Raw genomic sequence first — 23616 nt, 5'->3', positions numbered from 1 at the left:
TTACAGTCAAAAGAGATATAAAGTACTTTTGTTCTATTAACTCCTACTATCTGTTTATGACACTACAAAATTCCTGATTCACAACATTTGAATATCATAAAATTATACTTAAAAATGGACATCGTGGACCATGTCATCTCCTCTACCTTGACAGGTGGAGAATGTCATACTATCTGGAGTGGTTCACAGATGTGAGTGCCTACCTCAGGACAGACTGACAGAAAACAGGGCAGATACCCCAAACTGGTGGTGTATTCTATAATTAGATTTCACCAAGCCAGTAACAAATGTGAGCTCCTGGATCACTATACCAGTCTTATCATGAAGTGACAGACAGTCCTCTCAGACTCTCCAGTCTATCTTGCCACTCAGACAAACTGAACTTAGTGATTAAAAATGGTCACTAAACCAAAAATCACACCATATCAGGTTGCTCCCAGTCCCAAGAGACCAGCCACTTACCCCAGATCAATTGGTACTCCAGATCTGGAGAAGAGAAGACTGAGAGGGGACATGATAACAGTTGTCAAGTACAGAAAAGGTTGTTATAAGGAGGAGGGAGAAAAATTGTTCTTAACCTTTGAGGATAGGACAAGAAGCAGTGGGCTTAAATTACAGCAAGGGCGGTTTAGGTTGGACATTAGGAAAAACCTGTCAGAATGGTTAAGCACTGGAATAAATTGCCTACGGAGGTTGTGGAATCTCCATCATTAGGGATTTTTAAGAGCAGGTTGGACAAACACCTATCAGGGATAATCTAGTTAATCTTTGTCCTGCCTTGAGTGCAGGGGACCGGACCAGATGATCCCTTAAGCTCCCTTCCAGTTCTATGATCCTAAGACAATGTTTGCAGCCAATTCTGTAGTAAACGAACTATATGTTTATTAGCTGAGAAAAATGAATGAGATTTATTCTAAACTTCATGCAGCTGATTGACAGGGGGAGTGAGTTACTACTCAGAAAATAATATATTGAAATCCCAAGCACAGAAAAATTGTAAAATATGTTAATTTGGAATTTTGCCCTTGTGCCCTATATTGAGACAAAGGACTGTAGTTGACAGTGAGTTTTAGGTGTTTGAAATGGAAGAATAAATAAGGTTAACTTCAAGTTAAAATTATGACAATCATTCTATGTTTTAAAATAACTACAAAAATGGTCAAAACGTTGGTTATTAAAAATATGAATTACAGGAAATGCAGCATAGAAATGAAAGATAGAAACTGATTATTTCTGTTGAGGTTGCAGAACTTATGTCAAATATTTTATAATTCATAGATTCTAGGACTGGAAGGGACCTAGAGAGGTCCAGTCCTCTGCCCTAATTGCCTTAATAAGTAGAAATGTGTTAGCTACACTATTTTGCTGGAACACTGGCATTTTTATAATGTTCAGCTTGAGCCTTCCCTAGGAAGCCCTCACATATTTTATTTTGATAATGATCATGGTTAATATCTGTTATCCTTGTTTATGTCGGATACTATATTTAACTTCAATTTTTTGCTTCACATGCATGCAGGATGCTGGTGCACATGGCACAGGATGATTAGACCCTCTGTATTCAAGGTACTTGATGTTAATGGAATTGAAGATGGGCTGAATTAAGGGTTTCTAGCAGCCCATACTGGTTGGTTAGTTCAGAAAGAAGAAACTAAAAAAATACAAGGAAGCTAGTCAAAACTGCTGAAACTCAAAACTGAGTAAGTCAAAGTCCTTAGGCTTGTCAGTTATACCATAATTGAGTCACAGAAGCCATATTGTGAAGGATTAAGCAGCTCAAGGAGGCCCCCTATTAATTATTAGTATGTGTTGTGGGCAGGGCTGGCTCCAGCATTTTTGCTGCCCCAAGCAGCGAAGGGGGGGAAAAAATGAGCTGCCACCAAGGTGCCGCCGAAGAGGAAGAGAGGGAGTGAAGGACCCCCCACTGAATTGCCGCTGAAGACCTGGACATGCCCCCCCAATAACGAACAGAGTACCGCCCCTTTGTATTGGCCGCCCCAGGCACCTGCTTCCTTCGCTGGTGCCTCGAGCTGGCCCTGGTTGTGGGGGAGGAGGAAGCCCCAAAATATTTTATCTTAGAGAATTGGTCCCCAAACTTTTTATCTCTCACTCCCCCCACTTGCCCTTGTCCATGCCGCCTCAGAGCTGCCCATCCACCAAACCTGCTTTTCTGTCCCAATGCTGTCACAGGCAGGACGCAGGTTCAGCCCACAGACAGACCCCACTGCAGGTAAGATGTAGGTGGCGCAAGTTTCTAACCCCCTCCATCCTGGGTCTTCCACCACATGAGCCAGGATTTTCGTTGTGGAGTGAGTGCTACTGCAGGTGGTCGTGCCTCTCAGCAATTATAATGCATCCATTGAATCACAAGCTACATCTGTCCTACTTATGGTTTATGCCGCTGGCATCTACATTAGTCAACAGTGTGCCTCTTGCCAAGAAGGTAACGCTTTTGGGCTGTTAAGTAGGGGCATTGCAGCAGATGAGGGATGTGATATTCCCTCTTTTCAACGTTGAATGCTTGTCTGGACTGTCCAGTTTTGGCCTATACTTAGAGATGTGAAAAATTGAAAGTCAATGAGGGCAGAAAAATGATTAGGGGCTGAGGACATGACCTATGAGAGAGGCTGAGGAACTGGGATTTTAGTCTGCAGAAAAGAAGAATGAGGGGATTTGATAGCTGCTTTCAACTACTGAAAGGGTCCAAAGAGGATGGATAGACTCTCTCAGTAGCAATGACAGAACAAGGATAATGTCTCAAGTTGCAGTGGAGAGATTTAGGTGGATTAGGAAAACTTTTTCACTCAGAGAGTGTGAGCACTGGAATGGGTTACCTAAGGAGGTGGTGAATCCCTTCTTTAGAGGTTTTAAGGTCAGGCTTGACAAGCCTGGCTGGGATGATGTAGTTGAATTTGCCTGCTTTGAGCAGGGGGTTGGACTAATGACCTCTGATGTCCTTCCAACTGATATTCTATGATTCTGTATTCATAGGAGTGAATCTTTCCATAAAACAAAAAGTGTAAAACTTTAAAGTTTTGGAGATTCGGTCTGTTAACTCGATGCAGTGACGACAGATTCTGCCACTTTTGTTCACATGAAATAATACCTCTACTCATATACATACCCGTATAAACACAATTGGATATAACGGCAAAGAGTGTCTGGGGTTGCGGCTGCACACTCCAGCGATTAAAAGTTAATATAAGCAGTTCACCTATGATGTAGACTTTTTTTTTTTGCTCCAGGACAGCATATATCGGGCAAGTGTACTTCACTCTGTAAATATTCTGTTGGGTGGTCATCTCTCATGTAGAAGAGCAAGACTTCTGAGAGAAGTGATAATATAAAATGTATAAATGAGATTACATACAAAAGATACTATAAAGTTAATACCAAAAAAGAATTAAATAAAGAGAAGAAAATAATAGGGTAAGAAAATAGGAAAGTAAAATACATGTAAAACAGTAGTAAATAAGAACAACAAGGATCTTGGCACCTTAGAAACTAACAAATTTATTTGGGCATAAGCTTTTGTGGATAACCCATTTATCAGATAAGTGGAAAATACAGTAGAGAGGTATAACACACAGCATATGAAAAGATGGGAGTTGACTTGCCAACAGGGGTGGGTGTCAGTCTAATAGCAACAATTAAGTGAAGTGGGCTATTCTCACAGTTGACAAAAGGAGTGGAAATCATTTGAAGTACTAATGAAGCAATGTAATCAAGATGCCATTTCAAACATTAACAAGAAGTGTGAGTATCAGCAGGGAAATTAGTTTTTGTAGACCACACTTCCATCTTTATCAGCCTAATTTGATGTCTAGTTTGCAATTAATTCAGTTCGCAGTTTCTCTGGAGTCTGTTTTTGAATTTTTTGTGAAGAATTATCACTTAAGTTGAGTGTCCAGAGAGATTAAGTGTTCTCTTACTGGTTTTGAATGTTTTTATTCTTGATGTCAGGTTTGTATTTATTCTTTTGCATAGAAACTGTCTGTTTGGCAATGTACATGCAAAGGGCATTGCGCACATGACAGATATATTCACATTGGTATATGTGCAGGAATAGCTTGTGGGATTTGTTTTAGCTCCTGATGGTGTCCTTGAATAATATGTACAGAGTTGCACGATGGTTTGTTTGCAGGTTCGGTTCCTGATTAGTGTTTTTGTTGTGTGTGTGTACTTGCTAGTGAGTATTTGCTCATGTTGGGCTGTCATAGTAACTGCTGTCTTGTTAGATGAGATGTCTCAGATAGGTTGTGATCTTATGATGTCTGGAGAGTTTTAGTTGGCTGTAGGTGACAGCTAGTTATTCTACTTCTTTGTTGCTGTCATGAGTAGATCTGGTACCTTCTGGCTCTTCAATCTGTTCATATCCCAGTGTATATTAAACACTGATAGAGATCTGTAGGTTTACTCTGCTGAGGATTGAGCAATGCAGTTCTATCTTAGAGCTTGACTGTATACAATGATCGTGTGATGTGGTCTGGATAAAACGGAGGCATGTAGTAAGTACATGTCAGTAGGTTCGGTATACAGTGTTGTTTATGTGACACCTTATTTGCACTGTAGTGTCTAGAAGTGGATCTCTTGTGTGACTGGTCAGGCTGAGGTTGATGTGGGTGGAAATGTTTGAATCTGATGGAATTCTTCAAGAGCTCCTCCCATGGTCCAGATGATGAAGATGTTAATCAATTATCACAAGTAAGTAGGGGCGTTAGGGGACAAGAGCTGAGAAGCATTGTTCTAAGATACTTAGATTACTGTCTTTTTGACGGGTGATCACAAAACCCTCTTGGAGCCACCCGATGTGCCAAGACTACTTCTACTCTGCCTTCCCTGCAGCTCGGACTCCAGCACCTGTCTTGCTGAGCAGACATCCGTCTGCTCCACACAGACCATGTCTGAATTACTGCCCAAAGCTGCAGGTTTACCTGAAGCACTCACAGATGTTCTGTCTTAACGCAGATGCCAACTCCAATGGATCTAAACCAAATAAATCTGTTACCCTGTATAAATTATACAGGTAAATTCACAAATGTTCGCCCTCTATAACACTGATAGATAGATACAGTTGTTGCTCCCCAGTATTAATACATACTCGGTTAATAAGTAAAAAGTGATTTTATTAAATACGAAAGTAGGATTTAGTGGTCCAATTAGTAACTAGACAGAACAAAATAGTTACAAGCAAAATAAATAAAAACACAAATCTATGCTAATCAAACTGAAACAGTAATCTCCCTGAGAGAGCGAGATTTTTTCCTCAGACTGCACCTTCCAGCTGGCACAATTCTTTCCCTGGTAGAGCTCTTTTCAGCTTAGGGTAGCTAGGGATTCTTCATGATGGATCCTCCTGCTTTGTTCTGTCTCACTCCTTTATATATCTTTGCATAAGGCAGGAATCCTTTTTCCCTCTCGTTCCACCCCTCCCTCTCATGGAAAGACACGAGGTTAAGATGGATTCTATTCAGTACATATCACATGTCACTGCAAACTCATTACCCTCTTGCCAGCACACAGGAAGACTTGCAGGTAAAACAGAGCCATCTGCAGTCAATTGTTCTGGTTAATGGGAATCATCAAGATTCCAAAACACCATTAATGGCCCACACTTTGCATAATTACAATAGGCCCTCACAATTATAGTTCATATTTCTAGTTTCAGATACAAGAGTGGTACATTTATACAAATAGGAGGATCACATTCAGTAGATTATAAGCTTTGTAACGATACCTTACAAGATATCTCTTGCATGAAGCATATTCCAGTTACACTATATTCACTCATTAGCATATTTTTAGAAAATCATATAGACTGCAACGTCAGTTACGTTTACGGAAGTGTAGGAATATAGAAAGCAAAGAGAAGAAACTGCCAAGCAACCAGAATTAGCAGCCAAATCTTTAATCCAATTTTCTAAGAATTCTTGATTTGGATAAGTACAATTTATTTTATTTTGCCCAGCTGGGCTATCATTTTTGGGTTATTTTTTAAAAATTATGGGATAGAATCATGTTGTTTAATGAGTATGGGAATCAAAGAAAAGTGTTGTGTATATACCAAAAGGAAGAGAAGCAAAATGTATATTAGTACAGTTATAACTTAAAGGTTTTGAAAGGCCCAAGATTTTAAGAGAGGTGACCTGACTATATTCCACACTCCAGACCTGACATCTACACCCAATACAATGAAGTAATCTCAGTTAATTACAGATTGCTACAATAATTAGAAGGAAACTGCCATTTGCTCTGTCGGATAGCCTGTTCTTGGAGGCATCCATTTTACGGGAACGTGACACTAGCAAGTCTGAGAAACCTAATGAAAAATTGTTTAAACAGCTCCCACCCTTGTTTTAGAATGTTTAAATATATGTAAACTAGAGTATTGTATCTTTATTTGGGTTATTTTTCTATTTTTTTCAAAACATACTGATATAATGAAGGCCAATATTTTCAAACCTGGATGCCAAAACAGTCTTCTGGATATGTATCTAGGCTCCGACATTAAAGTTCCAAGCCGCTACAACTTCCATTACACTCACTGCTACCCAAACTGTCCTGGCTTGCCGCTTTCTGGTGTAGTGCCAGGATTTAGCCATATATGTTTTGTTTAAACACTGGAATTCTTACCAAATATAAAGTAACTTAACTTTTCCACGTTACCATTGTTAGGAATTACAAAGTACTACCTGGTCAGACTACCCATTGCCACAGGGCCATTAGAGTTTCTGGGGATCAGAGGAGCACTGCACCCTCATGTTCTGTCCCATGGACATATCACCTGCCCTTGTAGCCAGAAAGGAGGAGTAGAGCTGTAATGCTAGCTCTGTGTTCTCCAGAAATTTCCCTTTACAAAAAGGGAATTCTCAGAGGACCAGATCAATGCAAAGGAGTCCTAGTATGTCTGAGATTCTGGCGCTTGGGGCAAAGTTTTTAAAAGTATTTTAGTGCCTAATGGGATTTTCAAAAAGCATTTATCTGTATCTTTAGGCAAATACCTTTAGCAGTGTGGTTCCTAATTGCTGTCAAGTGGGTATTATAAAGTGAATCTAGTATTCAGAAACATAGAAATAAAGAGCTACATTGCAAATTGTTGCTACAGCGCGTACAATAGCTTAATCATAGTGTATTGGACGCTCGCTCTTTGGCTCAGAAGGAGGCCTCTCATTCCAGTTGCCTTCGGACTTGTCTGGCCAAGGCACAAAGCTGCAGAACAATCTAGGGCTCTTGCCTCCACCCGAGGTGGAGCAAGGCCCCCCAGGTCCTCTAGTTTCTAGCCCCACAATAGGGCTGGGCGCCAGACAGTCATGGCCAGGCTTTAGCCTGAGCTTGGGGAAGCTCAAGCTGCCACCAATTAAACACTGGCTCCAGGGGGCTGCCTTCGGCCATGGCGGGCCTCCGGCTGCCAGCAAGGATATCACAATCTATGGAGCTAATTCGGGCCTGGGCTTGAGGAGTCTCAGGCTGCCAGCAAGCAAACAGTCTATAAGGGAGCTGGTAAGGGAGGCTCCTTCTTCAGAGCGGGAGCTTCCCTGCACTGTGTAGGGATTCGGACACCCCAGGATGGGTGGCAGGGGGACGCAGGCCCACCCTACTCCACTGTGTTCCCAGCCTAGGGGCCTGGCAGGGGCAGGGATGGCTGCCCCTGCATCGCGGGGATCCAGCCACAACACACCAACTGAGCTACCCCTGGCTCTGCAGCCAGCTGCTCTGTGGCTGCCCCTGGGACGGTTACTTCGTGCCTCCCTGGGGTTTGGTACCTCTCACTTCCAGGGATCATCAGGTTTCTTTGGGTACGCTGCGGCCGGTAGTCCGGGCCACTCCTCTTCAGGGTCTCCCACTTCTGCTGCTATCAGACAGCCAGGAGTAGGTTTTCCTCCTGGGCCTGGCAGTATATCCAGAGCATCCTTCTCTTCTGGGAATTCCACCACAACTGAGCTGCAGGGCCTTCCTCTTATACTTCCAGCCCTGCCCCGGCACTTCCGGTGAGGGAGGCAAGGCAGGCTAGGCTCCACCCACCAAGGGGAGTGTGGTGGACCCTCATTCTCCCACTTGGAGGGAGGCTACTCGGCCTCACTACATATGGTATGATCTTTCTAAAAGTATTATTGTATAGTGCAGTTCCTTGATGGATACTGCATTTGCCTTGCAATGGGGCTAGAACACATTTCAAGTCCAGAAAATAAACAGTATTGTGTAATTAGAGAGACAAGGTGGGTACGGTAATATCTTTTATTGGACCAAGTTCTGTTGGTGAAAGAGACAAGCTTTTGAACTACACAGAGCTCTTCTTTAGCAGTGACACTCTGAGTACCTTTCCAAGCGCTCTGTATTTTGTTTAATATTGTATACTCCAAGTTTTATCTCCAAGTGCTAATTAATTCTTGATTGAACCATTTCTTGATTAAATCAGAATTATCTGTTGTAATCTCTCATTTTAATGTTTTAAAATAATTTTACCTAAATTGTCTTGGGTTGTGCAGCATTCACAATGTATTTCTAAAGCATGACAGCACTATAGTACTGTACATACCTGTGATGGATGTTACGGAAATGGTACAGATTTTACTACCTCTCTGGCACAGTCTAGATGGAGAAATAACACTACATATTTTCTGTACAACAGAAATCATAGTTTACAAATCCAGGGCCAATATTTGAAGTTCTTATGTTGAGCCAGATCCTGATTTTAATTACACTGGTTTAAAGCCAGAGAAACTCAAATGCCATTAATGGAGTTACTCTACATTTACACTGATGTTAGCAAGATCAGAATCTGGCTCTCAGGCTCAGACCCACAGAGCTACTTAGGTGCCGAAGTTCCAGTTTTAGGCTCCATTGCAATCCACAAAACTGCCAAACCCTATAGGTCACTCAGTGAGTAAATTTTCAGGGTAAAAGTTCCATCTGCATCTAAGTTTATTCCTCTGAGCATGAACACTGCGGCCTCCCTTTTGGTGCCAGGATGCGTATCTCTAACCTGAGCCCCAGAGGAATCCATGAGTCAGGGGAAGATAGGTATTTGTTCACCTAACTCACATATGGACCCAAGATGGTCAGCATGCTTGGAGACTGCCTACCAGACTTGGCCCATTCAAAATAGTGGTGGGGCTGCTGCCATCCACCTTATAACTTTTAGCCCAGTAGTTACAGCACTTATGTGGGCAGGGGTGAAAGTAACTTAAAAGTCTTACCGGTACAGGGGCCTCAGGCAGAAGGGGTCGGGTCTTGGGTAGAAGGGGCAGGGCTGGGGAGTCAGCCTCCCACAACCAGCGGTTCAGCGCTGCCTGGCCCGTGCCACCCGGGGCTCTGGTGGTGATTTAAAGGGCCAGGGGCTTCAACTGCTACTGCGGTGGCGGCTGGGAGCCCTGGCCTTTTTAAATCGCCAGGACGTGGGGCAGTTGCTCCTTTTGCACCCCTTTCCCCGCCCCGGTGGCCCTGGGAGGGGGCAAAAGAGGCAGCGATGCTAAAGCACTGCCACAGCAGCACTTTAAGGACCTTACCACTCTGGGGGAGAAAGGTTTTGCATGGGGGGTCTCCCACCTATGGGTTGTTCTGATGTGGAGCTCCTTTAATCTCTCCTGTATAAGTTGTTCCACTGTTGATGAAATAATAAAGAATCCTTAGGCCAGAGAGAGAGTACATGTGTGAGACTGACTCTGTAATCCAGAGATTATGGCATCCATCTAGGAGATGCAGGATACAGTCCTGTTGCTGCAGTGACTTTTTAATTATTTTTCTACAGGGGAACAGTTTAGGCAGGAGAGTGAGGGAGCCCTGTGTCAGACTATCCCATTGCTCTGTGCTCCTGAGAGGTCAGAGACCCCTGTTCAGATTCTTTCTGCACTTGAGGCAGAGGGGGCAATTGAAACTGGGTCTCCCACATCCTGGATGAGTGCACTAACCACCGCACTAAAATTTTAAGGCGGTGGATGGCAGCAGCAACCACCTCCTCTTTCAGCTATTTTGTGTGGAATGAGACAGGCACCTCACTCATTCTTACAAGAAACGACTTAGGTGCTGAAGCTGCCTGACTCCAGGAGAAGGGTTCCTGTTCTGTATTGCTAGCAGATATAGGTGACTTCCGGCACCCCAGACTTAGGTCTCCATAAGAGTGGTTGGACATACCCCTCTGATCAACATCTCCCATTGGCTATCTTACATGGCTCCCCACCTGGCATGCTGGCTTTTAGAATCACATTCTGAGGTGCCTGTCTCTCCCCATTCGTTGTACAGGGAGCATAGAGACTTAACTCGAGCTTTGTGGATTGCAGTGATGGTCTTCTGATTTTCTAGGAGCCTAATTTTTAGGTGCCGCAGTGCTTAACATCACAACACCTAAGTCTCTTTATAGATCCAGGCCTCATTTCTTACGCAAGGAAGATGGAATAAAAATATCAGAATTTGGTCCCAATTGCAGAATACTGGAAATAAAGGCTATGTCTTCCCTGCAAATAAATAAATATATTTGATAGTGGAATGACTAATGCATATTAGCTATCTCACTATAAAATCCTAGTGGAGACAAGGTACTGTTATTTTTACCACTAGGTAGATAGGTGAGGTCAACGCTACCCTTGCCTGTGGTTCATATCACCTAGCTTGTGAAGCTACAGTGCCTTGACTCCACTAGAATTTAACAATGAGATAGCTAACTCACGTTAGTAATCTCACATTAAAACACACCTTTATTTGACAATGAAGACAAAGCTGAAACTAAACAAAATTCCACAGCATCTCATAGGAAAATATGACTTCAGTGTGACTCATCTTTCACAAACTTTTAGAAACAGAGGTGAAATGCAAATATTTATAAATCATAATTCCAATTTAGCTTGCAGTATTTAAAAAAAGAAACCTAATGCTATATTTCAGGAATAAAGATTTATGAATATTTTATAAGAAGCCTGGTTAAAAGGGTGCATATATTTATCAGCTGAATCTGAGAGCCAAATACAAAAGCTACAGTTTAGAGATGTCGTGTATTTATGACTCTTCTTGATGGATTTGGGGTCCAGAAACCCAATAAATGGAAGATGCTGATTCCTGTACATCTTCCTTTATTAAAATATTTAATGGGCCTGATTCTTATCTCACATAAGTAATTTTAAATCAGTATAATTTTACTGATTTCAAAAGTTAGCACTGTTGTACACAAAAGGAGACATTGTTAATATTACTCACTTTACTGATTTCGGAATACATTGAGCCTGGGAGTGTAGTGGAATGGAAACTGTTTGTACAAAATGAGAGAGGGGTTGCAGCACTGCAAGGTATACTTTCTGAGGAGGGCACACAGCAACATTTTGGGTAAACTTTGCAAAACCTAAATAGTCTGAGACATGTTTTCATTTAATTAAAAAATGGTCTGCCAGTAACTATTGCAACCTTGCTGCAAAGTGTTGCGATGCATATTGTTCGGATAGATGTCTTGACTAACGGCCTGATTCTGCAGTCTTTACTCAAGTCTCATTGACTTACATGTCTGAGATTTTTTTCTGTTGTCTTGCACCTTGTATAGTCATTAACACTTGTGCACAGTACCTCTAAAGCTCTAACAAGTCAAAATGGTAGTATTTTACACACAGTTGGCACAGGTGCAAATACATACACAGGGTGCAAAAGAGTGGAGACTGAGGCCATAATGTCTGTTGGCTTCAATAGAATTATTCTGGATTTATATAGCTGTCACAGAGCTTAATTTGGCCTACCTTGTATTTCTTGGTCATACATACATTGGCTAAGAAGTTCAGAACCTACAGTGTCACCTACAATTTTTATGATTCTCTCTACCCAAATGCTAATTATAATAGCTATGCTAGTCTGTGGAAGATGACTCTGGAGTGGCTGAGAAAGGAGATTGAAGACAGAGCCCAAAGGCAGGACCGATTGTTGAGAGACTTTGGGATGTTGGTTTGTGCTTTTGTTGCCCTGAAAGGGATCTGACTTAGATGCTTTCAGCTGAAGTATGAACAGGTGCAGATGAAGATTGTCTACAGCATCATGCCCTGTTGCAAGGGGGTGCCCTGGAGTCATCATATCCTTCTTCCACCACACAGAAGAACCTTTAACATGGATTTGAGGATGCTTTAAGTCTGGGCTAGCTAGCATGGCTGAGGATATGGACTTGAGATTGGAATTTGCTTCATCCCAGACAGACAAACTGCCTACTTTGCAGTGAGAATGCAGACTTCTCAATTCCAGGTGCTGTTAGTCCTCCAGTCCCATCCCGCAATTCTACCTGAGCTGTACTTTCTTGTGGAACTCCTCCCTTCATCTGCTGTGCATATTAACCCCATGTTTGCCTGCTCCATTTCTGCTGCACTTCCACAGCATTTGAACAGAGATGTCATCTGTGACAAACTGGGACTATATTTATACAGTTTATGAATTTTGGTTAATATTGTGAAGATGGTTTATGAAAAGCAGCTGTATCCTGAGTGCCTATATGTATTAAGATCTACCAGGTCCTGTAGCAGGTTCACAGCTGACAAATACAAGGGGCTAGTGGTGCTTAGGATTCAATTATACTATTCAGGTGCAAACAACTGGCAACAGCGGGTGAGCTTAAGCCTTGGAAATCCAGTTTAGCTTCCTCTTCTGAAAAGAGAGGGGGAGATAGAAGCAATGAAAACTTACCAGGAGCAGAACAAAGGCAGCCAGGTGACCAAGAGGAGCTTAAATAAGGGAACAGAGGGAGCCAGACAGGAAGAGGACACGTGGGGCAGAAGAAAGCACCAGAAGGTAGGTAAAAGGGAGAGACCACCCATCAAGGAACAGCCTCAGGAATGGGACAGCCTGCCTGGACATCTGTGGTCTCTAAGGACACCCAAGGGAAGGCTGAGCTAGAAAGGGAAATATGTGCAATGTTTGTTGTTTTGTGTGATCTGTACTGTCCTGTGCTTTGTATGAAGTAAAGAACATAAATGTGTTAGACTCTGCAAAGTGTGTGTATTAACTATTGTGTGCCCCGAGATAGTCAAACTCTAACAAAAAGTTTCACACCTTTGGGGTAAAGTTCCAGGAGAGGGTATGTTTAAGTTCAAGGGCATCCTAAAGGTCTCCATTGTGTGCAGAGGGGCTAGGCAACTGTGCAGGGCTCCAACTCTCAGGAGGGAGTGTTAGGCTGCAGGTCTGTACTCCAAGAGTGTGCCTAGGGGTCCTGAGATTGGGGCAGTGGCTGGACTGCATTCATGCTCTGCAGGCCTAAAATAGCTGGGGGAGCAAGGGTCACAGCATGGATTCCCTTCACAGCAGTCCTAGTCAGTGGCCATGAGGGAGCACTTGCTAGGATCTGTGACATCATCCAAGAAATCCTCCTGTGCTGGCAGTTTGCCAGAAACTGACACCTGTCTCCTGCTAAAGTTGTGTGGTAGTATCAATAAGAACCGTAATTTGGAGAAATGTACCCAACTTGAGATTTTTATGTTTACTAGGCAGGAAAGAAATGGAAAATGGAGAGGCAAAGAAGTCAGTTGGGTGTGCTATGAATCTCTTTGTAGTTTGTAAACTGAATTCCTTAATAACATTCTCTTTAAAAGTTCTTGCCAAATGCTGTTTGCTTTCACCTGCGGGACTGCCTGGATTAATAGTGAATAACTTCTCTTGGAAGTTGTTTACATATTGTTCTCATGTCATGGCCACAGACAGCAGCTTCATTCTAGGTGAGAGTAAGTGAGTTTTCACCCTGTGAATGAATTTGTAGAGTGGCCTTATGTAATAAACCACTAAGAACCACAGGGTATCCCACCAGAAATCCATTCCAGCTCAAGGGCTAGTACAGCCCTGTTGTGGATGTAGTTACTTGGGTCTGGCATGGTTAAGGCTTTGCTGTGGGGACACCCCACCCAGCAAGGCTAGCTTGTCTGCAGTGAAAACATACGGCTTTTCTACACTAGGAAATTAACGAGAATTACTATTGTGGGATAGTTATTCTGCAATGGCTATTCTAGAATTGCTGTTGCACTTTAAATTCACACCCTGCTTTAATATTAGAAAACAGGCTGAGGTCTGGTCTGCACTTAAAATTTAGCTTGACAGAGCTGTCAATCAGTGGTGTAAAAAAACCACAACCCCTGAGTGATGTAGTTATGCCAACCTAATGCCCTGTGTAGACAGCTAGGTTGATGGAAGAATGCTTCCTTTGACTTAGCTACCACTGCTTGGGGAGATGGTGTTCCTACATCAGTGGAAAAACCCCTTCCATAAGTTTAGGTTGTGTCTACATTATGGGTTTATGCCGGCATTGCTACTGTGATGCAGCTATGCCAGTATAGTCTCTGTAGTGTAGACATACTTAGGCAAAACGAAGACTCCATCCCTAGGCTCTCTAACAAAAGCCATTAAGATATATAGTAACTGGGCTCAGACTCACACAGGGAGAGTAGGACTTTGAAAAAAGAGAGTTTCCCTGAGGGGGGGAAGTGTCTAAGGGCTTGTCCACACTACCAAATTTTGTTGACAAAACTTATGTCGACAGCCAAAAGTCGATAAAACAAAAATTGCCAAAGGGTTTTCACACTTGGTCCCTCTGACAAATCACGTCCACATTGGGGACACCATCATCGACAAGTGGGCAATGCACCATGGGTATGTACCCCAGAGTGCAGTATTATGGAAAGGAAGAGATGATTGCTGCACATCTTGGGATTGTCTCCGAGTTCTCCCACAGCCCCCTCAGCTCCAGAGAGCAGCATCATAAGTAGCTCTGGGAGCTCTCCGTGCTGAGGAATGACAAAGCAGCACAGCGGTCTGTCCCCTTCCTCCTGCAGCAGCAGTCTGCATGCCACTGTGTTCCTAGAGCAGCACAGAACAGGAACATTCCAATGATTTGCTCTTCATTTGTTCCCCAAGTGGAGCAGCACACAGATATTTCCCGGAGCTTTGAAAGGGGAGGGGTGCATGCTTGCAGGGCAGCAGAGATCAAAACACTGAGCAGAGCGTTCAGAGCAGGCATTGTGGGATACTGGCAGAAGCCAGTTCTGTTGACAAAACAATCAGCAGTGTCTACACTGGCTCTTTGTGGACAATAAAGGGAGGGGAAAAGACAAAAGTCTCTCACGGGGGTGGAAGTTTTGTCGCCAAAACTGGGTGTTTTTCGTGACAAAAATCTCATTGTAGTGTGTACAATCTTGCTGTTTTGTTGCCAAAAGGCAGTTTTTGGTGACAAAGCTTGCAAGTGTAGACAAGCCCTAAGATAAAACTTTCTGGGCTTACTAGAAGAATGTGAAGGGCATGTTCTGTTCCTGTAACTCAAGACGGAAGCCCATCTACCTTAACTCCTTGTGAAGTGTAAGGTTAGATGAGTTTAGATGTGTGTAGGCTGCTTATTTTAAATCCCTTTCTCTGAAGCTTTGCTCCATTTCCTAAATAAACCTGCTTGTTTTAAGAAGGCCCTTTGCCACTGTATAGCATTAGTGAGAGGCTCCTGAAACACAGGTTCAGTCAGACCTGCACAGTAATAAGCAGTGGGCAGGTACAGAGTGGCATTTCCAGGTCATGGTCTAAGAGAGGGAGAATTGTGTACTTCCACCTCCAGATAGGTAAAGGCAGCGACCTAACACCTTAGGGGGTACACTCAGGGAGAGCAGAATGGGAACAGAGGTCTAATCAACTCCGTAATTGTGATGTGTTCTTTATACTTGTATTTATACTACAAATTATTAAATAAACCAGCATCTTTTGTGTATATCTTTATTTAATGTTACCAAGAACTGAAGAAAAGTCTGCTAACACTAATTATAAAAGTCTAAGTATACATAAAAATGTTAATGTCTCGTGGATTTAATAATTGTCTATTCTCCTTTTCTAGTTATTTTCTGCTGGAAAGCTTCCAGGGACCAGAGTTGCTGAGCTGAAGGCGAAGTACACCGCTCTGCATGAGACTGTGATAAGGTACAATACTTGAAGATTTTCAGTATATCAGTTCTTTTTTCATTATGAATACTTGATTATAGAGATTAGCCATGCCATAATTCCTTTTTTGGAATTGTTTCATCAGAGGTCAGCAACCTTTCAGAAGTGGTGTGCCGAGTCTTCATTTATTCACTCTAATTTAAGGTTTTGTGTGCCAGTAATACATTTTAACATTTTTAGAAGATCTCTTTCTATGTCTATAATATATAACTAAACTATTGTTGTATGTAAAGTAAATAAGGTTTTTAAAATGTTTAAGAAGCTTCATTTGAAATTAAATTAAAATGCACAGCCTCTCGACCTAGTAGCCAGGACCCAGGCAGTGTGAGTGCCACTGAAAATCAGCTTGCGTTCCGCCTTCAAAAGTAAAAATCCCCCAGTGCAGAGGCTCTGCACAAGGTCATATACATTGTTCAAGACCTGCTTACGGTGACTGGACTTAAAAGAGAAAGCAGGAAGGCAAGAAAAAAACTAATATGGTTAAATGGCAAGATTTAAGAGGTAATTTTGAGCTAAGCAAATATCTTTCTGAAAATGGAAATCTAAACCTAGTGATGGCAATGGAAGAGCATAAGCTACAGTGGGTAAAATGTAAGGTAAAAATTAAAAGGACTGAGAGCAAATGTGTAGAGCAAATAGCCAAATATATGAAAAACACAGAATAAGAAATTATTTTGGTTTATCAGAAGTAGGAAACCTGAACTAATAGGGTTTAAAGGGCACAATTAAGGAAGATAAGGACATTGAGACTCTAAATCAAGGGTTCCCAAAGCGGTCAGACAAAAAGGTTGGGGACCACTGCTCTAAACAGTGTCTTTGTATCAGTTTTCACCTATTTTCACCTTATTTGAGGGTTTATCCAGTACTTAAATGATGTCTAGGCCTTGTGTTGACCCTCTGCATAGGAGTGAATTTTACCCAGTAGGAACATTCTCAGTTACATTAGATAGGATTATAAACAAATTGAGCTTCAAAGTGTAAGCCAAACACTGGTAGGTTATTCCATAATTGTCCACTACGGGATTTCTTGCAGCTTCCCTTGAAGCAGAGGGTACAATCTGCTGTTAGAAACAACATATTCCACTAGATTCACCTTTGATTCCGCACTGCAATTTCTATCTTACTATTTTAAAAGTTGTTTCTCTTTGAAAGAGTCCCTTAACTTGAGAGGTACTCCGTGTTCTTAAAATGGGGATTACCCCTGGAACCAAAAATATTTCTTCTCAAAACAGAAAAATCTTCTTAGAAGAGCTAAAATAGGATTCAGGTTGGTATATAGGGCCTTGCACAAGCCCTTTCCACTACACTGAATTTCACCCTTTAAAAGCTAAAATATAACTCATTCGCACACTATGGATTTAGTTCCTGTTACAGAGCACATTCTTAGTTCCTGTTGAAGTATGTGGTTTTCATATTTTCTTCTTAGAATAGGAAGTAGTTATCTACCTTGCCATGCAGTGAATAAATTGAATTTTTCCCCTGTGCCATTTCAGCTGTTTGTGCTATATGGCCAGTTTAATCTTTTGCTTTTATACTATTGTCTGTGTAATTTGAAATCCTATGTTTTGGTTGTTTTAATATTTCTATTATGTATCCAGTTGTTTGGTAAGCTTCATTTTGGTATATCAAAATTGTCTGAGCTAAAATTTGGTGTATAAATTCTCCATCTGGGAGATTCCAAATTCCTTTTGCTTTTGGGGGTTTTTTTTGCTGGGGGCGGGGAGGCAGGAGGCAGCATTAACTTCTTTTTAATTAGCAATGGGCAAATAGTAGTGCTTTGATTGTTTCAGATCTTTTGTGAACCTCAAAACCAATTTTGACTTTTGAATTTGAAATTTTCTATGCTGTTAGTCAAATGTGGCTGAACTGCTTCTAGTATAATGTAAAATTAATTTGGTAAATCTATTCATATTCAGAAAGCATGAACAATAATTCATATAGCAAAGATTTCATGCTGTAAATTGCATAACATGAAGGTCTCATGATTCATTTATCATTGTAACTATTCCATAATAAGCAATGCATGTTAATAATAGTCTTATTCTTAAACATCAGCTATTCAACTGTTATAACAAGCAAAGTCGGCTATATTGCTGGATTTATAACAAGACACCTTGTCACTATATACAGCCAGACATTAGCAATACATGCAAAGTTGGGCAATTCATCAGTAATGAAGTCAGGGAGGGTGATGCACACTGAACAGCATAATAAACCTGCAGATTAGGATCACTGTCCGTCACTGCATTGGCCTCCTAGAAGAAGATTAGGCTGAGGGACAGACAATAAATAGTGGGGTCAGGATTTCACCTTAGATAAATTGGAGTTTTTCTGCTAACTATATTGGGCCAGGATTTCACCCTAACATCTGTCCTGTATCTTTCTGTTAGTGATCTTTTTGCATCATGCCTGTCACCTCTCTAACAGGGAATGGATAAATGAAAGAATCTCTCTCCTAAGAGCCAAATTCCTTTCCTGTCTTGCAAAAGCTCCAGTAACATGAGATGCCACTTCACTTATCTGTGGGTTGCACATAGGATCATAGCCACTGAAGTTGAGATCTCAAGTAACGAAACCAGTTTAGCTTAACAGTGAAATTTTCGGTGAGCTTAAACACAAAAAGGAAGCTTACAAGAAGTGGAAACTTGGACAGATGACTAGGGAGGAGTATAAAGATATTACTTGAGCATGCAGGGGTGTAATCAAGAAGGCCAAAACACAACTGGAATTGCAGCTAGCAAGGGATGTGAAGGGTAACAGAAGGGTTTCTACAGGTATGTTAGTAACAAGAAAAAGGTCAGGGAAAGTGTGGGACCCTTACTGAACGGGGGAGGCAACATAGTGACAGATGATGTGGAAACAGCTGAAGTACTCAATGCTTTTTTTGCCTTGGTCTTCACAGCCAAGGTCAGCTCCCACACTGCTGTCCTGGGCAATGCAGTATGGGGAGGAGGTGAGTAGCCCAAAATGGTGAAAGAATAGGTTAAGATTATTTAGAAAAGCTGGATATGCACAAGTCCATGGGTCCAGATCTAATGCATCCGAATTCACCGAGGGTGCTGAGGGAATTGGCTGATGTGATTGCATAGCCATTGGCCATTATCTTTGAAAACTCGTGGCGACTGGGGAAGGTCCCAGATGATTGGAAAAAGGCAAATATAGTGCCTATCTTTAAAAAAGGGAAGACGAAAAACCCGGGGAACTACAGACTGGTCAGCCTCACCTCAGTCCCTGGAAAAATCACAGAGCAGGTCCTCAAGGAAACCATTTTAAAGCATTTGGAGGAGAGGAAGGTGATCAGGAAAAGTCAGCATGGATTCACCAAGGGCAAGTCATGCTTGATGAACCTGTCTGCCTTCTGTGATGAGGTAACTGGCTCTGTGGATATGGGGAAAGCAGTGGATGTGCTATATCTTGACTTTAGCAAAGCTTTTGATATGGTCTCCCATAATATTCTTGCCAGCAAGTTTAAAAAAATATGGATTGAATGAATGGACTATAAGATAGATAGAAAGCTGGCTAGATTGTTGGGCTCAACGGGTAGTGATCAATGGCTCGATGTCTAGTTTGCAGCTCGTATCAAGCAGAGTGCCCCAGAGGTTGGTCCTGGGAACGGTTTTGGTCAACATTTTTATTAATAACCTGGATGATGGGATGGATTGCACCGTCAGCAAGTTCGCAGAAGACACTAAGCTGGGGGGAGAGGTAGATACACTGGAGGGTAGGAATAGTGTCCAGAGTGACCTAGACAAATTGGAGGATTGGGCCAAAAGAACTGTGATGCAGCTCAACAAGGACAAGTGCAGAGTTCTGCACTTAGGATGGAAGAATCCCAGGTACCCGCTATTGGCTGGGGTCTGACTGGCTAAGCAGCAGTTCCACCGAAAAGGACTGGGGTTTACTGTGAACGAAAAGCTGGATATGAGTCAGCGGTGTGCTCTTGTTGCCAAAAGGCTAACGGCATATTGGGCTGCATTAGTAGAAGCACTGCCAGCAGATTGATGGAAGTGATTATTCCCCTCTATTTGGCACTGGTGAGGCCACATCTGGAGTATTGCGTCTAGTTTTGGGCCACACACACAGAAAAGATGTGGACAAATTGGAGAGAGTGAAGTGGAGGGCAATGAAAATTATCAGGGGGCTGGGGCACATGACTTACAAGGAGAGGCTGAGGGAACTGGGCTTGTTTAGTCTGCAGAAGAGAAGAGTGAGGGGGAATTTGATATCAGCCTTCAACTACCTGAAGCGGGGTTCAAAGAGGATGAAGCTTGGCTGTTCTCAGTGGTGGCAGATGACAGAACAAGGAGCAATGGTCTCCAGTTGCAGTGAGGGAGGTCTAAGTTGGATATTAAGAAACACTATTTCACTAGGAGGGTGGTGTGACGCTGGAATGAGGGAGGTGGTGGAATCTCTGTCCTTAGAGGTTTTTAAGGCCCAGCTTGACAAAGCCCTGGCTAGAATGATTTAGTTGGTGTTGGTCCTGCTTTGAGTAGGGGTTGGACTTGATGACCTCCTGAGGTCTCTTCCAACCATAAATCTTCTATGATTCTATGAAACAAACCACTAGTTGCTTAAATGCTCCCACAAAAATCAAATTTAAATAAACATGAATGCCACTCCCACTCCTATTCCACCACTATTCCACCACAGAGTAAGGCAGCCTATCATATTTTCCCCAGTCTATTTTATAACACTAGTCCCATCCTGTAGTATTCCATTCACCTAGAGTTGTCTATCACATGGACCATGAATATACACCAAGCCCACTGTAACTGAGCCTAGACACAGAGAAAAAGAGAGAGATCCTGATGTTCCTGGCAGGAGCAGGGGCGGTGTCCCATTTTCTATTAAAGTTATAGGTCAGCATGTAAGATACAATAATATAATTACAAAATCTCTTTCTGGTGCCTTTTTAATGCATGATCCTAAGTGCTTTTTAATGCATGACCCTAAGTGCTTTTATTTAACACAGTTTACAGGAGTCAGAGATGCAGCTGTTGCAGGATGCCAAACGTTTCACTGTAGAAATAGAACAGCAGCAACAGGCACTGGAAAAAGCTGATCAGTTCCCAGAAGGATTTACCAGTGAAGTCTCCAGGATGAGACAGCAACTTCTTAAATATCAGAATGAATATACTGCTATTAAAGAAAGAGAGTATGAACTTCAGTACAAATTGAACAGGTAGGTGATGTTCAGGTTCACTTCTGTGCAATTTTTAAATAACTCAACACTAAAGAGATAATAAGCAATATAACCCCATTTCTCCCTGCATAATTTTCCCTCTAAACACTTATAGTGTTATCTATTAAACAGTTGCCATGATTTTCCACAGTGGTGGATGTAATGACTCCTAAATGTAATTTGTATGTCATTTTAAATGTATAGGGTACTTGGAGTTCCTTGAGGTACTGTATAAATATGAGATAAAAATAATAATTGGTTTCACTGTGTTCTACAGCCTTTGGTAAAGACTGTTAGTGGAGCGTATTGTCCTATCATTCTGGTAACCAAACTGGCACCATTATTAGGTTTCACTGGGAGCCTTCTATTTTTTTGGGTTGTTTTTAATACAAATAAAGCAAAATGTCTCAGACTCAGCAATTGGGCTTGTGTTGAAATGATGTCATAAATATGTTTGCCTTCAGAACTAACATTTTTAAACCCCAAAGTTAATACATATTCAGCCTTCTCTATTTAAGTAATAAAAAGAAAATGTAAGCTGTGTTTATATTTTCTGCAAAAGAGGAGACTAAATATAGTCCTTTGTTGTGGAAAAAGTAAATGCTTGACATTCTCATGAAAGGTTGAGTCTTGTAAGTACAGCTTGATATTTTAAATAGATGGATTTGGCTGCAAGAAATACTGTCTGTGTTCAAATTATCTTTCCACTTCCATGCCATAGAGAAATGAAGTATAATTGTCATGTCGTATACTTGAAACTTTTATAGTACAATTACAACTGAATGCTGTCTCTTTCCAAAAAAAGTGTCTGTGTATATATATGTGCTAATGGAATACAACTCATATTTCTTCTTTGAGTAGTTGTCCCTATGGGCACTTCACTTCAGGTGTGCATGCCCGCCTATGCGCTTTTGATTGGAGATTTTTGGCAGCAGTGTCTGTAGGTCCACACCTGTGTCCTGCACATCCTCATGCTCTGGTCCGAGGGTATATACGGCAGGGTGGAACCCTGATGCTCAAGTTCCTTCTCAGCTGCCTGTGGCCTGAGACACAGCCTTGTGGTGTCCCTTAGTTAGCTTGCTAACTCTTTTTTTTTTTTTCCCTTACTCAATTGTATTTCATCTATTTTATTTTTCATTTGTTTTCTTTGCACTTTGTGCATTTGGGGGGATACCCCTGTATTATTTTTTCCCAGTAGTGGGGGTTTCTTGCCCACCTTGGATCCCTTTGTTTGGGGCCCTCCACTCTGCCCCAAACCACAGGGTTCAAACCATACCAGACCTGTAAAAGGTCTTTTCCGTTCAGTAATGGATGTTCTTGCTGTCTCTGCTGCCTCAGGGAGCACGCACTCCATCAAACTGTAAGGTCTTCTCTGGCTTCAAGAGCAAATCTAGAAAGCTTAGGGAAGACCAGTTCAAGCATTTCTTGGGGCTTGCTACCATTTCACAGCCCAACTCCTCTCCCACTACTCCTGCTCCTCCCTCCCACATCAGCCTTTGGAGATCTAAATAGGGTGACCAGATGTCCTGATTTCATAGGGACAGTCCCGATTTTTGGGTCTTTTTCTTATATAGGCTCCTATTACCTGCCACCCCCATACCGATTTTTCATATTTGCTGTCTGGTCACCCTAGATCAGGCCTGCACAATATAAGGCCCGCCGGCCACATGCTGCCTGCGGAGCCTCACTGTGCGGGCAGCCCAGAGCCCTTTGAATCTCAGCCGCGGGGAGCCCAGAGCCCTTTAAATCCCAGCCGCGGCTGGGAATCAAAGCACTCTAGGCTCCCCACAGCCACGGGGAGCCTTTTAAATCTCAGCCGTGGCCAGGAATCAAAGGGCTCTGCGCTGCCTGCAGCGGCAGGGAGCCCAGAGCCCTTTAAATCCCAGCCGCGGCCGGGAGTCAAAGGCTCTGGGCTGCCCGCAGCGGCGAGGAGCCCAGAGCCCTTTAATTCCCAGCCGCGGCCTGGATTCAAAGGGCTCTGCACTGCCCGCAGCGGTGGGGAGCCCAGAGCCCTTTAAATCTCAGCCGCAGCTGGCAGAGCCGGCTTTAAGAAGTGCAGGGCCCAATTCAAACATTTTTGGCAGGGACCCAGCAGGGATGACTAAAAAATATTTATATTTATATTTATATTTATAGCTACTGGATAGCGTAGTGGTTAAGAGCGCCGCCCTTTGATACGGGAGACCATTTGTCCTTCCATCAGTCCCCTCATACGTTTCATATATCCCCTTTATTAGGTCTACTGTTTTGTAGCATATCATCAATTCCAGGTTCTCTTGCTCGTCCATGAATGTTTGTTCCAGTAGCCACTTATTGTCAGATTGTCCTGGTTCCTCAACATTCTGGCGCGGACCTTGTGTAATCCCGGGCGACGTCCGAGCCGGCATGACTCTCCTAGTTCGTGTCACTCTTCATATTTGAGGTAGGGCAGGTGAACGTTAGGGGTCTTTTGCCAAGGACCCCTACTGGAAGTTGGGTACCACCGGGATTGAACCCCGGTCTCCCGTATCAAAGGG

The 23616-nt window shown here is 42.5% G+C and overlaps 1 protein-coding gene across 4 annotated transcripts in view; it reads left to right on the top strand.

The window, feature by feature from the left end:
* Positions 1-23616, top strand: part of CCDC146 (coiled-coil domain containing 146) — a 121454-nt gene that overhangs the window by 49623 nt on the left and 48215 nt on the right. For 2 of the 4 annotated variants that reach the window (XM_032778855.2, XM_032778862.2), the window contains exons 3-4: positions 15815-15897; positions 20891-21100. In XM_032778855.2, the coding sequence (XP_032634746.1) occupies positions 15815-15897; positions 20891-21100 (293 nt within the window). Of the gene's footprint in view, positions 1-15814; positions 15898-16243; positions 16420-18917; positions 19287-20890; positions 21101-23616 lie in introns of those variants that run through there. The other 2 variants (XM_032778858.2, XM_075064562.1) reach the window with 2 other exon arrangements.

The sequence above is a fragment of the Chelonoidis abingdonii genome, chromosome 1, assembly GCF_003597395.2.
Source record: "Chelonoidis abingdonii isolate Lonesome George chromosome 1, CheloAbing_2.0, whole genome shotgun sequence".
In the NCBI taxonomy this organism is placed as follows: domain Eukaryota; kingdom Metazoa; phylum Chordata; order Testudines; family Testudinidae; genus Chelonoidis; species Chelonoidis abingdonii.
This window is presented reverse-complemented; position numbering and strand designations above follow the sequence as displayed.